General features: G+C 45.6%; 1 protein-coding gene across 2 annotated transcripts in view; it reads left to right on the top strand.

The window, feature by feature from the left end:
- MCM10 (minichromosome maintenance 10 replication initiation factor) overlaps window positions 1-14,196 on the top strand; it is a 41,428-nt gene extending 27,232 nt beyond the window's left edge. For both annotated transcript variants that reach the window (XM_008069076.2, XM_008069075.2), the window contains exons 11-19: window positions 527-634; window positions 718-835; window positions 3,510-3,735; window positions 5,049-5,193; window positions 6,396-6,514; window positions 8,558-8,671; window positions 11,201-11,346; window positions 13,401-13,443; window positions 13,537-14,196. In XM_008069076.2, coding sequence (XP_008067267.1) covers window positions 527-634; window positions 718-835; window positions 3,510-3,735; window positions 5,049-5,193; window positions 6,396-6,514; window positions 8,558-8,671; window positions 11,201-11,346; window positions 13,401-13,443; window positions 13,537-13,620 — 1,103 coding nt within the window. In that variant the 3' untranslated portion in view covers window positions 13,621-14,196. The remainder of the gene's footprint in view (window positions 1-526; window positions 635-717; window positions 836-3,509; window positions 3,736-5,048; window positions 5,194-6,395; window positions 6,515-8,557; window positions 8,672-11,200; window positions 11,347-13,400; window positions 13,444-13,536) is intronic.
- Window positions 14,197-14,966: the final 770 nt, after the last annotated feature.

The raw sequence follows: 14,966 nt of genomic DNA, 5'->3' as shown, positions 1-14,966 counted from the left end.
GAACCTGCGGGCTCAGGCAATCCACTCACCTCAGCCTCCCAAGGCATGGGATTATAGGCTGAGCCACCGAGTCCAGCTAAAAATTTTTTTTCTAAGTTTTAAAAATTAAAATTTTAATTTTTTAAAAATTTAAAGAAAGAAAAAGAATTGAGGGGAGCAACAAAAAACCTCCCAAAAAGCAGTTCTTGATCAGAGACTGCAGTCTCTATCCTGTGCTTATGGTCATAAACAGGGCCTAACAGGGACCCTTATCCTTCATACATATTCCAGAAATAGGACATGACATGACCCTGCACATTTCATTGCTTGCTGTGCTAATCATTACTAGAAATAAGATATACTTAGGATACCCTTGCAGTCCATTAGTCTGATGTTAAAGGTTTAAGATTCTTTTTCTCTCTTGGCATTCCTTCTGCTTCATTCATAAATGACTAAATTATGAGTAGAGAGTTAAAAAGTAATATGTCGTATGATCTCAAACTGCCTGAATTTTGAATCCTCTGAAGCCAATGTGTACTTGTCACAGGAATACCCCAGAAGAACTTGTCTTGTTCGGAGGAGTTCAAGGAACTGATGGACCTGCCGACATGTGGAGCCAGGAACTTAAAACATTTGGCCAAAGGCACAACCTCAGGTAGGGTCAGCTGCACTTGTGTGTCCGGGGTCCCTCTGCTCCCCAGGCACCCTCAGCCCGTGCATTTGTGGTTTGTGTTGCAGGCATCATGGGGAGTCTGAAACCTGCCATCCAGTCCATCTCGGCGTCAGCCCTCTTGAAGCAGCAGAAGCAGCAGATGTTGGAGATGAGGAAGAGGAAATCAGAAGAGATACAGAAACGGTAAGAGGTTTAATATTCCCCGCTCAGACAGGCATCCTCCGAATGTCTTTGCTGATTTCAAAAATACAACTTCAGATTTCAGCCGGCTCCATTTTTATTTATTTATTTATTTATTTTGAGTTGGAGTCTCACTCCGTCGCCCAGGCTGGAGTGCGGTGGCATGCTCAGGGCCACTTCAGTGTCGACCTGCTGGGCTCAGGCAATCTCCTCATCTCGGCCTCCCAAAGTGCTGGGATTACAGGCTTGAGCCACTGTGCCTGGCCTTCATCCATTTTTAACTCTGGAAGTTTTCCAGTCATTTTCTCACAGCCTAACCAACATTTTGGGCTATGTATTTCTAACTTGCCCTCATAATGCCTAACAACAAATGGTACAGCTTATAGTAGTGATGTCTCCGTGGAAAGGGGATAGGTGTGACATGTGAAGAGGGTTGTGAAAGGGAAGGGCACAGTCACCCGGTGGCTCTTTTCTTAGTTTGGCCACGGTGCGGTTTTTAATGACAGGCATAGCCACTGAGTGGATTATCGTAGTTGTTCTGGTGAATGAAAAACCTGAGACCCTGAAGATGGAGAGTCATTCTAGAGACAGAGTTAAGTTTTAAGGACATGCATGCCAAAGGTGGATGGATTGAAGATGCCTGAATTCAGGTTGTCTGAGGAGCGATCAGAGCCGGTGCTCACAGATGCTTCCCACACACCTTGCTGTCCACTCCATAAACAGCACCTCACTCCCCACAGGAGCTCTGGGGAGTCACCACCCGGCTTTTACTAATCAGGAACTGACAGCTAGTACGTGGCAAGGCCACAATTCAAACTCACACCTGGTCTGCTCCAGTACTGGACCATTTGCTGAACTAAATCCGACTGCTGAAAGGCAGATGGTTCTGTGGAAAAGAGTCAATTATGAGTCAAGAAGAAACTGGGGAGATGGGAGAATGGGCTTGGTCTCAGGCGTGCTGTCGGAGGAGGCGATAGATGTCTAGAAGAGGATTTGTGATGTGCCTGCAGGTGACATGGACACACATGTATAGGAGGGGGACCCAAAAAACTGGAATGCATTTATAAAAAGTTGTGTATTCTGTTGTGTTTAAACTTCAGTCACCTATAAAGTACTCTCCAAAGTATTTGATGCAGTACACCTGTCGAGATGAGTCTTGAACTCATCGATTTTGATGCCTTTGAGTGCTGCTGCTGTTTTTTGTGTCACCTCTTCCACATGGGCAAAACGTGTCCCTTGGAGGCCTCTTGTCGTTCGGGGAAACAAAAAAAGTCACTCGGGGAAATCGGGTGCGTAGGGAGCATGGGGCTTGGGAGTCATGCCATTTGGGGCCAAAAACGGCTGAACACTCAGCACGGTGTGGGCAGGTGCACTCAGAACTTGCCCCTCGCGAAATGGGCAAACGCTGAAAGAATCTCCAACAAAATGCGCTGAGGCTGGACACAGCCTCTCACAACTACTCTAGCCGGTACACGGATACTGATGGGCTCTTAGAACACTTACCTAGCGAGGGAAGCCCTACTAAACAAAGGGCCCACCCTCCAAAAGGTCATTCTGTTTTTGGGGTCCCCCTTCATATATGGACATAGAAGTGGAGGTAGAGTTGTGGACCTCGGGGGAAAAAGCACCTGTCAGCTGTCAGCTTGAAAGCATTACGACAGCCGGGCTCGGTGGCTCAGCCTGTAATCCCGCGCCTTGGGAGGCTGAGGTGAGTGGATTGCCTGAGCCCGTGGGTTCGAGACCCGCCTGGGGAACTTGGCGAGACCTCATCTCTACAATAAATCAAAAATTAGCCGGGTGTGGTAGTACGCGCCTATAGTTCCAGCTACTGGGAAGGCTGAGGCGGAAGGATCGCCGGAGCCCAGCAGGTCGAGGCTGCAGTGGCCCGGAGTGGCCACTGCACTCCAGTCTGGGTGACAGAGTGAGACTCCAACTCAAAAAAAAAAAAAAAGAAAGAAAGCAAGCATTACAATTGGAAAATGTTCAGAATTTTACTGGCTAAACAAAACTTATGTCTGGGCAGGATTTGATAGGCAGTTTGCCAACTCAGCCTAGTGCTTGCAAGATTGGATATGGTGGTGCTAGTCTGGGATTACCTGGCACTAGTCTTGAACTAGCACTTAGGAGCCATGGAATCTTGAGCCTCAGTTTCTTCATCTGTCAAATAAGAGGTTTGAGTGAGATGATGATATCTGAGATTTGATGTTGTTTTTAAATAGCTCTTAAAACTACCTATAAAATAATCACTGTGAAAGTTACAAGGGCTTTTCAGTCAAGGACTTACAAATGTCTTACCTGTACTGTCTCTTCCCGGTAGTGTAAACTGAAATGTAGAGTGAGACGGTGAGTTCCTGCAGGCCCCAGGACTAATTGTGGGGCTGGGTATACAGGCCACAGCTGAACTTCAGGTCTGTGCTTTGTGGACAACACCCACTGGACAGGTGATTGGTAGCACAGTAACCAGTTCTAAAGTAGTCGGACAATTATAGCTTATTCAGTGAATAATTAACCAAAGAGTTTGAATCTAGCACTGTTCTTACCATGTGTGAATTTGAATCACCAATCAAGGAGAAGTTATTTTACTACGACTGGCTACCAGCTAGGGGCCTGTTTGCAGCCTCCCAGTCACCGTGGGTTGTGGAGTCTTCAACTTTGTAAAGATGCATGTCTCTTAAAGGTTTCTCCAAAGCTCAAGTGAGATCCAGCGCCCTGCCGTCCCCTCATCTCGACAGCCCTCTGCTAAGTCTCCACGGACGGGGGCTGAGTTCTCCAGACTGGAGGGAGCCTCAGCCCCATGGACCCCCAAGCTGGGGCGAGGCATCTCAGAAGGAGATGACGTTCTCTTTTTTGACGAGTCACCACCACCAAGACCAAAACTGAGTGCTTTAGCAGAAGCCAAGAAGGTAACTGGCTTCTCTTTAACACTTGAACTTGAATTCTGTAAGGCAGCTTGGGCTTTCAATTCTATATCCTTACAGCCAGGAAAGACAGACCCCTAATAGCCTTTTGTTGATCATGATAATTAAAGTCAAATAATTTCAAAAGATAGTGGTGTTAACTTAATACTATTAGTTTTAATCCAAGAAAATTAGACTCATTATCTCAACACCTTTTCTTGTTAGGCTGCAAGAGATAGCCTCAAGAAAGATATTGTTTTATAGCCAGAGACAAAAGTCAAGGTGACTCACACCTGTAATCCCAACACTTTGGGACACCAAGTTGGGAGGATTGCTGGAGCCCAGGAGTTCCAGACCAGTTTGGGCAACATAGTGAGACCCTATTTCTATAAAACATTTTGAAAATTAGCCAAGCGTGGGTGTGTAGTCCCAGCTACTTGGGAGGCTGAGGCAGGAGGATAGCTTGAGTCCCTGAGTTCGAGGTTACAGTGAGCTGTGATTGCACCACTGCACACCAGCCTGGGAAACAGAGTGAGACCCTGTCTTTAAAAAAAAAAAATGTGATCTTATGTAGAATCTAGTCCATGGAATCACCAACTAAGGAGGCCAGTGAAAGCTGAGTTGCTCTGGCTGAAGTGGGTGGGGACACCCAAAGCTCCAGCCACCCTCTTCCTGAGTCCCCTGACTCAGCCTGTCTCTCCTCTAACTGCAGTGTAACCAAATTAAGGACAAAGGCCACTTAACAGCCAAAGCCTTGCCTACAATACTAACAACAGTAACACCAATAATAAAAACCACTGCCCATGTTTATAATATTACTCTGCACCTGTGCCATGCTGTTTACTATGTTCAGGCACGTGCTTTGCATACATTATCATTTCCTCCACACAATCATGACCTTAAAAGATAGGTTAATGCAATCATCATCCCCGTTTTACAAAGGAAGAAACTGAGGCTGAGAAATTAAATAATTTGTCTCAGGTTATGAGCTAGTCGGTGGCAGAGAGAGATGGAATTCTGTCCTGTCTGATTCTGAAACTTCCAAAATGGCGATGTAGTTCCTTTATGGATCTCGAAGCCTACAGTCTTTTTTTATATTTAAGTAAACCGAGACTCTATTCATCAACTTGTAGACCTGTCTCCCATGCTGTTAAATTCTATTAATTGTTCTAATAATGCTAAGTAAAGTGAAGACATATTCTGCCAGTTTCTATTAGAGAACTGCCAGAATTCACTGGTTAGTAATCAGAAAGGTGCCGGGGCTATAAGTACTTCTCAACTTTTAGATCTTTGCTTCCCTCCCTTTTCTTCTTTTCCAGTTAGCTGCCATCACCAAATTAAGGGCAAAAGGGCAGATTATTACAAAAACAAACCCAAACAGCATTAAAAAGAAGCAAAAGGACCCCCAGAATGTCCTGGAAGTGACGGAACGTGTAGAAAAGAACATCACATCTTCTCCTCAAGGTATCTCAGCTGCAAAGAAACTGTGGGAAAGAGAAAGTGTTTATAGGGACAGGTTCTAATCCACAAGCAGCCCTGATATCAAGTTATTACTGTTTTTAGTTTCCCTCTGTAGAATACCTAATAGAACTTCTGTCGCTGGAACTGATGGCTTTTTACAATCCCATTAAACAGGAATGAAATCGTGTGCAATTTGAACACTTGGGAAAAGGATTGCTCATTGGATCTTCATATGTATGTGTTAGCCTGAAGATTTTTTGTTTTTGAGTCAGAGTGTCACTCTTGTCCAGGCTGGAGTGCAATAGCACGCTCAAGGCTATCGACCTGCTGGGCTCAGGCAATCCTTCCACCTCAGCCTTCCAAGTAGCTGGAACTACAGGCACACACTACCATGCCCGACTAATTTTTTGATTTTTTTTTTTTTTTGAGTTGAAGTCTCACTCTTTTCACCCAGGCTAGAGTGCAGTGGCACACTCACGGCCCCTGCTGGGCTCAGTTGATCCTTCCGCCTCAGCCTTCCAAGTAGCTGGAACCATAGACACACGCCACCCGCCGGCTTATATTTTGATTTATTGTAAAGACGAGGTCTCACCAAGTTGCCCAGGCTGGTCTTGAACCTCCGGGCTCAGGAAGTCCTCTCACCTTGGCCTTCCAAAGTGCTGGGATTACAGGCTGAGCCAAGTACCTGGCCTAATTTTTTGATTTATTGTAGAGACGAGGTCTTATCAAGTTGCCCAGGCTGGTCTTAAACCCCTGAGCTCAGGCAGTCCTCTCACCTCGGCCTCCTAAAGTGCTGGAATTATAGGCATGAGCCAGTGTGCCCAGCTAGCATAAAGATTTACCTTGAATGTGATAGAATTTTTTTGTTTTAAATCGCCCTAAATTTATTTTTAAAACTCCAAAGTTGACAGTGCCATTTAAAAATTAGATTGTAAATAGAATTTTTGTTGTTGTTGTCTATTATCTATTTTAAGGTAAAAAAGAGATTTTAGTCTGGTGGACAAATCTGCTACCACCCCATATTCCAGGCTCTGCTTCTTAAATCACTTCTTGAGAGCTTCTCCTTGCTGGGACCAGCAGGGGTAGGTCAAGTTCAAAGGGTGGTCTGATAAGCAAAGAGCGAGAGTGGAAGGAAGGTGAGCCAGTGAGGCACTCTGGCTTTCTGAAGTTTCTCTGTCACAGCTATTGTTTGTTTTCTGCCCTAGCCGAGGATGAACTGGAGCCTGCCAGGAAAAAAAGGAGAGAGCAGCTTGCCTACCTGGAATCTGAGGAATTTCAGAAAATTCTAAAAGCAAAATCAAAGCACACAGGCATCCTGAAAGAGGTCAGAGCCCAAAAGATCAAGGATGACGTTGATGTCCTTCAAAGCCAGGGTGCATGCCGGAGGACAAGAGTCTGTTTCTTTTATATAAACCTAGAAGTAGCTGTGTGTCAGTTTGCGTTTGCTTTGAAGAAAAGGAGAATTTATTCTAATAGACTTTAGCTTTGTCCTTGTCCTTGCACTGAAGAATATCATTCAACTTAATATGACTTAAATAGATTTCAATATTATAGAAACATTTGCATGTGGTTGTGGCTGGGCAATTATGTTTAAATGGCTCTACTCTGTTACTATTTTCTGCCTTGCAATATGGGAAAGAATTTTTTCCATTTCATTATTATATTGGCATTTCAAATGCTCTAAATCAGTAGTTAGCTCTCACTCCCAGGGCTGTTTTTTAATACCAAGGATTTTGTACTGCTTTCCCATTATCTTGAAATAAAAATCATGGATAACATAAATTACCTATACTAGTCACTTCAAAAATATCAGTATACTATCCTAACTAATGTAAAGAAGGAAAAGGTTATGATAAAAATATGTATCTCATGACATAAATATTTAGACAGAACTACCTTAGAAGAAAAAATGAAGTCAGCGGCTTGGATTTATATTTGTAGGTGTGACAGCTAGAAATGAAAACTCATATAGGTGTGTTTTCTTGGTGCCATGAATGCCATGGGCCTGTTTCCTTGGTAATGTGTTTTGTTTTTGAGATAGGATCTCATGTTGCCCAGACTAGTCTTGAATTCCTGGGCACAAGCAGTTCACCTAACTCAGCCTCCTAAGTAATTGGGACTTGATAATGTGGGTTTTTCTAAAATACAGTGAATAATCCAGAGAAACCAAAGTACAGTTGTCCATATCGTAGGATTGTGTAGACAGCAGTTCAGTTTTAGGGTTATAATCGGGTTTCTCAGCCACACAGATAGCCCACAGAACGCCTGGAAGCCATGTGGAGCTAGGAACAGTCCTTTGTGTGGGCCACCCTCCCAAGCATTGCAGAAAGTACAGTTACCCTGGTCCCTGCCAGCAATGGAAGCGGCAATTGTGATAACAAGTGCTCCCATAAAACGTCCTCTTTAAACACTACTCTGAATGATCTACTCTTCTTTTAATCAACAAATAACTAAGGAGACCATTGTGCACCATATCTTTTCGCTGAACTTGACACTCAGGAGCGGTGCCAGGGCTGACCCTGAGCTATGGAACTAAGTTCCTCCCACGCTGTGACTCCCAAGGCCCTGGGCCCTCTGGGCTATATAGTGGCACTAACCCCAGTGCTGCATCTGCGTTCTGCCATAAACATCTGTCTACCCTCATGCTTGCTCGCTGTTGTTTCAGTGCACCCAGGAAGTCCTGCCAGCTGCTCACTGGGGAGGCCTGGAGTACCTTTTTTATGTGGACTCTACTGGAACAGTAGAAATAACTGCTTTTGGGTACACACTTCACATAATGCCACTGTTAGTAACATTAGCAGGGCTGGGTGCAGTGGCTCGCACCTGTAATCCCAGCATTTTGGGAGGCTGGGTAAGGAGCATCCCTTGAGGCCAAGCATTCAAGGCCAGCCTGAGCAATATAGTGAGACTGCATCTCTACCAAAAAAAAAAAAGTTTAAAAAAATTTGCTGAGCATGGTGGCACATGTCTGTAGTTCCAGCTACTCAGGAGGCTGAGGTGGGAAGATGGCTTGAGCCCAGGAGTCTGAGGCTACAATGAGCTGTGATCTCACCCCTACACTCCAGAGTGAGACCCTGTCTCTAAAAAAAAATAATAATTTAATGTTGGCGGTGTTTGTTTGTATTTCATGTTCTAAAAATCACCAGATGCTTTTGTATCCCCTGTTTGGCCTATGAAGGGCTCATTTCTACTTCTCCTCTTTCAGTTTGCAGCTTATCAAGGTACTCTTCAGGTCCTCTGACATTCAGCCTGTGTTTTTGGTTCTGTCTTGATTGTTATCAAACTGAGTGATTTGAATAGTTGTTGACTCATTCTTCCTGAGCTGTTGGATGTGGTGCCAGGTCTCCCATATGCCTTGTCATTCCAGGCCGAGGCTGAGCTGCAGGAATGCTATTTTGAGCCACTGGTGAAAAAAGAACAAATGGAGGAAAAGATGAGAAACATCAGAGAAGTGAAGTGTCGAGTGGTGACTTGCAAGACGGTGCGTGAATGTGGGGCTTGCCTCCTTGGGCCCTGTTTGGTGACATGGAAACACAGGGTGGGGGTGGCCAGGGACCCACCCACAGGGCATTTGTCAAGCAGGTTCTCCTCTTTGGACCACAGCCCTGGTTCTGGGTGGGCCCGACGTCCCCTCCCCTTGACCACTGGACCCAAGGGGTTCTTGTCACTCTTTCTTGAGTTCTGACATGCCCCCGCTCAGTGTTCACAGGCCCTGGGACCTTGGCTGAACTTGAGTTGTCATCCAGTGTTAGGATCACAGACGTATCATATGTCCCATGCTGTCCCTTCTCTTCATGGCTTAACCTGCCACACTGAGTCTGAAGTCGGATTGTGGGTTATATTGTCATCTGTGTTTGTGGAATTTTTATCCTAAGTCCTAGAAAAATCTTCAGTCCTCTGTTCCTCAGCATTAATGAAAAATGACAAGAAAAAAAAAAGTTCTTGCTGAGCACTGCTCCCACCATGGCCACTCGTTCCAAATACTACTGTGTGGTGAATAAGCTGATAAACACATGGAAGAGGAGGGAGAGGCTGAGCTCACCCAAGTACCCTTTCTTCTGTTCCTTTTAACACCTTAGCTTCTGTATAGTTGGGGGTCAGCCCTGAATCAGCTACCACCCAAAGGCAGGGCTTCCCTGAGAAAGTTTATACCTTGGAGAATAAGTAAAGATGATTATTTTGAGCATAATTTTTGGAAACACAAACTTGCCATTGCATTTTGTGGTGACAGTTTTACGCTGACACAGCGGTGAACCTAAAGACAGAGTTGGTGTATTAGCTTCCTGTATGCTGCTGTAACAAATGACCACAGACAGGTGGCCTCGAACAATGCAAATGTATTCTCTGCTCTATAGGTCAAAAGTGTAGGTGGGTCTCACTGGGCTAAAATCAGGGTGCCGGCAGGCCTGTATTGCCTTCTGGAGGCTCTGGGGTTCCCTTTCCTTGCTTGCCCACCTTCTAGAGCCATTCATAAAGCACAACTGCTTCCTTCCAGCAGTAGTGGGTTGACCTCATGCCATATCACTCAGTTCCTCTCCTGCCTCCTTCTTTGACTTTCAAGAACCCTTGTGATTACGCTGGGCCTGCTGGATTGTCTGGGATAATCTCCCTGTCTCGAGATCAACTGATTAGCAAGCTTCATTCCATCTGCAGCTTGACTTTCCTTTGCCACATAATACAACATACTCAAAGTTCTGGGAATAGGGTGTGCACGCCTTTAGAGCCCCATCATCCTGCCAGCCACAGAAGCATAGCACTTGACTTGGCACTTTCTGAGGTTGCCAAGGTATAGAGTAGTTTATCAAACTCAATGTAATTCCCAGAAACTACACTGCTCTCTCCTGCCCTGGTTTCACCCTTCCCCCTCCCCTTCTCGTTCTCTTGGTTTTTTATTTTTTGTTTTAGTTGTAGTCTTACTCTATTGCCCAGGCTGGAGTACAGTGGCACGCTCACGGCCACCACAGCTTCAACCTGCTGGCTCAGGCAATCCTTCCACCTTAGCCTTCTAAGTAACTGAAACTACAGGCATGCGCCACCACACCCAGCCAATTTTTTTATTTATTGTAGAGACAAGGTCTTGCCAACTTTCCCAGACTAGTCTTGAACCCCTGGGCTCAGGCAATCCTCTCATTTCTGCCTCCTGAAGTGTTGGGATCACAGGCGTGAGCCACTGCATCCAGCCCATTCTCTTTAGTTTTTCTGAGGATAAGAATTAAAAGTGAATTACTTAGTATTTCTGTCTTGGCTTTGCTGCTTATGAAGTAGGAGTAATAATAAGCCTATATCCTTTTCATAGGTCTTATGAGAAGAAAACGAAAGGCCTACTAATCAGCCTTTCTAAATACGTCCCAAGTCACAGTGTCCTGTATAGTTAAGGGACTGTCATGAGTCTAGCACAGATCAACCCAAGCTACTTAGAGGTTTATGATACAGTGCTCTTCTTCCAGCCTTCCTTCAGTCTTTTATTTTGAGTTGGAGTCTGACTCTGCCACCCAGAGTGGAGTGCAGTGTCATGTTCACGGTCACCACAGCCTCTACCTGCTGAGCTCCGGTGATCCTTCCACCTCAGCCTTCCAAGTAGCTGGAACTACAGGTGCTTGCCACCACTCCCATCTAATTTTTTTATTTACTGTAGAGATGAGATCTTGCCAAGTTGCCCAGACTAGTCTCAAACCCCTGGGCTCAGGCAATCCTCTTGTCTCTACCTCCCAAAGTACTGGGATTACAGGTGTGAGCCACCATGCCCGGCTTACTCTTCTGGTCTTTACGCCACAGAAGGTTGTGTACTTGGTGCCTATCCAGAGATTGGGGCCAGTGAGAGAAAAAGTGGTATTGGTCTGAGTCCCCTGAGTCACTGCGGTGAGAGGTTTAGGTGGTCCAGTACCCTGGCGGTGACCCAGGCGGTAATGAGAGCAGAGATGGCTGCAGAGGTCATTGCCCTGACCAAGCTCACCAGCTCCTCCCTGGAAGCCTCTCACCGGCGGCCTTGATTTTGTGTGGTTTTGTGCAGTGCGCCTACACCCATTCCAAGCCTCTGGAGACCTGCGTCATCGAGCAGCACGACTACCACTGGCACGACGGTGTGAAGCGGTTTTTCAAGTGTCCGTGCGGAAACAGAAGCATCTCCCTGGACAGACTTCCGAACAAGCACTGCAGGTATGAGAAGGGCCTGGGCCCACGCAGGGATCAGGAGCTTTCTCCAGTTGCTCTGCGATTCCGTCCCTGGCAGCATGGGATGACACCGCATGCCTTCTTACGGCTCCTGGCTATGCCTGAGACTCGAGTTGCCACCTGACATCCCTGGAAGGACGGGACCCTGGCCTGGTCACTGCTGAGTCCCAGCGCTTCACACAGTGCCTGACCGTGGGAGGTCTCAGAAGCGCGAGTGGGCACAGTGGCCCGTGCGCGTCGGGGCTCAAGGCGAGGTGAGATTTCCTTCTCGCGCCATTCAGGTGTCATTTGTTCACTTGAAGCGTCTTGAGCCGGCACAGTGGCGCAAGCCTGCAGTCCCAGCACTTTGGGAGGCCGAGGTGCGAGGACTGGCTGAGCCCAGGGGTCAAGACCAGCCTGGGCTGGTGAGCCCTTGTCTCTACAATAAATCCAACAATCAGCCGGGTGTGGTGGCGCTTGCCTGTCAGCTCCAGCTGTTTGGAAGGCTGAGGTGGAAGGGTTGCCAGAGCCAGCAGGTCGGCGGTGGTGTGGCCGTGAGTGTGCCACTGCACTCCAGCCTGTGTGACAGAATGAGACTCCAATGCAAAATAAATAAAGATAAACGTAAAATGAAATGTCTTGAATATGTAAGGACAGCCGTCCCTCTGTATTCACAGGGGATTGGTTCCAGGGCTTCCCCCAGGATACCAGAATCCACAGATGTTCACGTCCTTGATACAAAATGGCAAAGTACCTACATAGACCCTACACACATCCTCTTGTGTACTTTGTCTCTAGATTACTTATAGTACCTAACACAGTGTAAATGCTATGTAGATAGCTGATATAACCATCAAAGATACCTGTTTTTAATTTTTTAGTTAATTTACTATAGAGACAAAGTCTCATCAAGTTGCCCTGGCTGGTCTTGAACATATGGTTTCTTGCCTCCGCTTCCCAAAGTGCTGGGATTACAGGCATGAGCCACCGTGCTCGGCTGATTCACGATATCTTCTGAGTAGCTGGACACAATTCTCCTCCTCCCCATCTAGATCACCTTCTTGGACATCTGAGCGTTGGCTGTCCCCTTTCACTTGCCTGTGCCCATGTGCCTACCCTTCTGGCAGGTCAAGGTGTTTTTTTGGCATCAGTCCCAGGAATGGACAATCATGGGCTTGTGGATGATCAGCCCATCTTTGATCTGCCTCCAGATCTGCTGATGGGATTTGGCAATGACAGTTTCATTGGTCTCTTGGGGTCTAACCAGACTTTCTTTTTGCTATGTAGCATAGGACACTAGAGGAAAGCTTCTTCTGAAGCTTGAGCATACTCATGGCTGTGGCTGCAGCAGCCTCTTTTTTTTCGAGTCAGAATCTCTCTCACTCTGTCACCCAGGCTAGATTATAGTGGCATAATCACAGCTCACCGCAGACTACATCTCCTGGGTTCAGGCAATCCATCCGCCTCAGCCTCCCAAGTAGCTTGGACTACAGGGGATGCCACAGCGCCCGGCTAATTTTTAAATTTTTTTTGTAGAGACAAAGTCTCACTATGTTGCCTAGGCTGGTCTAGAATTCCTCAAGTGATCCTCCTGCTTTGGCCTCCCAAAATCCTAGGATTACAGACATGAGCCACCACCGACAGCCGATTATTTCTTTCTTATCACAACCTTTTAGCAGGATAGGCCATAGACTACCCTGCACCAGAGGTTGGCTTCCTAATCTGATTCTCGTCCTAGCAACTGTCAGTCACAGCCAGGAGTGCACTCACCCACTGCAGTATACATAGCCCTGTGGTGTTAGCCATCATTTGAAACTCCATCTCTGGAATCTCTAACTTACTAAGGAATTGAAGACCATTTCTCAAGTCATTGCAGTGTTTGTTTTTAGTAACATTAGAGCATAACCTTAGCTTTGGCCTGTAACATGGAGTCACCTTGAACAACCTCTCCTGGAGTGTGGGACATGAGCGGCCACTCTCCCCCTGAGTGCAGTGAACACCGGTGTCCTTGTTTGCAGGCCTGCTCCTCCCCACTGAGGAAATCTGTCTTTCTGTTTCAGCAACTGTGGCCTCTACAAATGGGAACGCGACGGAATGCTAAAGGTATGCCATTTGCTTTCTCACTTGTGACTAATTTTAGTGAACCATGCAAATAATGTTGACCCATTTCTTATTGAAATATTTTCAATTTCCTAGGAAAAGACAGGTCCAAAGATAGGGGGAGAAACTCTATTACCAAGAGGAGAAGAACACGCCAAATTTCTGAACAGCCTTAAATAACGTCGACTTCAGATATCTTCCCATCATCTTCCTTGCATCTTTTGGCTCTGGAGAGGGAAGGCATGGGCCCTGCATTGCACGTATTCCTGACTGACACTGTCAGAAGCAAGTGCATAAACTTTGCCTACTTACTACCTTCCATTGTGTCGGTTTAACATCAGACATTGACACTTTGGTGGAAATCCAAGGTATCATCTTTCCTGTCCTTACTATGGATGACTGCATCACTGCTTTCACACAAACTTTTTGCCCAAAAACTAGAAGGTAAACTGGGGATATGTTTCTATAGCTCTTGGTTATAGAGTTTTCGCTCATGTATCATAAGAAAGTTTGAGGGTTTGTGTGGACACCCAGGAGCAAAAGACTTAATGCAGCTTACCTCTCACCCCAGGGTAAGTTGCTTGATTCCTGGGCTTCAGTTTCCTTATCTGTAAAATCAGGAAGATGGGACTAAATGATCTTGAAATGTATCTTACAGTATTCACATGCTGCAAATAATGTGACGTCTTTCCATCTAATTATAATCATTGCTTTTAATATAGTCTTTATGTACTGATATTGAATGCCAGATTCAGGTGTGGCGACCCACACCTGTAATCCCAGCACCTTGGGAGGCTGAGACAGCAGTATCAGTTGAGGCCAGGAGGTCAAGACTGCAGTGAGATGTGATCATGTCACTGCACTCCAGCCTGGGTGACAGCAAGTCCCAGTCTCAAAAAATAAATAAATATACAAAAATAAGTAACTAAAAGTCGGATTCCCTCTTTTCTACTGTTTTCTCTGTTTTGCTCTTTGAGATGGATTAAGTCACTGAACCATTTTGCATTTCAGTTTATATATATAAAGAGGGCTCTCTGCTCTTACAGAATCGTAGAGCTCTCTAACAGAAGCAACTCAAATCTCATCATTTTAGGTTTGGATTTATTTAATTGACCCTGGAGCTTTGTGATGGAAATACCTCAAATTTCATTTTAAAGTATGGATGTATTTAATTATGACTTAAAGAAACCTGACATTTTGGTTAGGGAACATTCCACGAAATTTGAGAATCTGTGAAGCATGACTGAAATACAAATGTCCATCATGACAGACTCCATGGAGTTGGGGTCTGCAAGTGAGCCTTATTATACACAGTAAGAATGAACGGTCAGACCCTAGACAAATTGCCACGACAAAAATTCCATTTAGGAAATTCCTCTGTCTGGACAACCTGATTTTGCAAATATGAATGTTGATACCACTTAAAAGTTGGATAAATTGGTGGGATTATCATATGGGCACTTAAACTCTAACTAGAAATAGCTTGGGTTTCCCCCAAGATAGTATTATGTTAGGGACGTGACACT

Source organism: Carlito syrichta, unplaced genomic scaffold (genome assembly GCF_000164805.1).
Source record: "Carlito syrichta isolate Samal-C Ts95f unplaced genomic scaffold, Tarsius_syrichta-2.0.1 Scaffold311803, whole genome shotgun sequence".
Taxonomy (NCBI): Eukaryota; Metazoa; Chordata; class Mammalia; order Primates; family Tarsiidae; genus Carlito; species Carlito syrichta.
The sequence above is the reverse complement of the archived record's forward strand: the minus strand, read 5'-3'. Positions and strand labels throughout refer to the sequence as shown.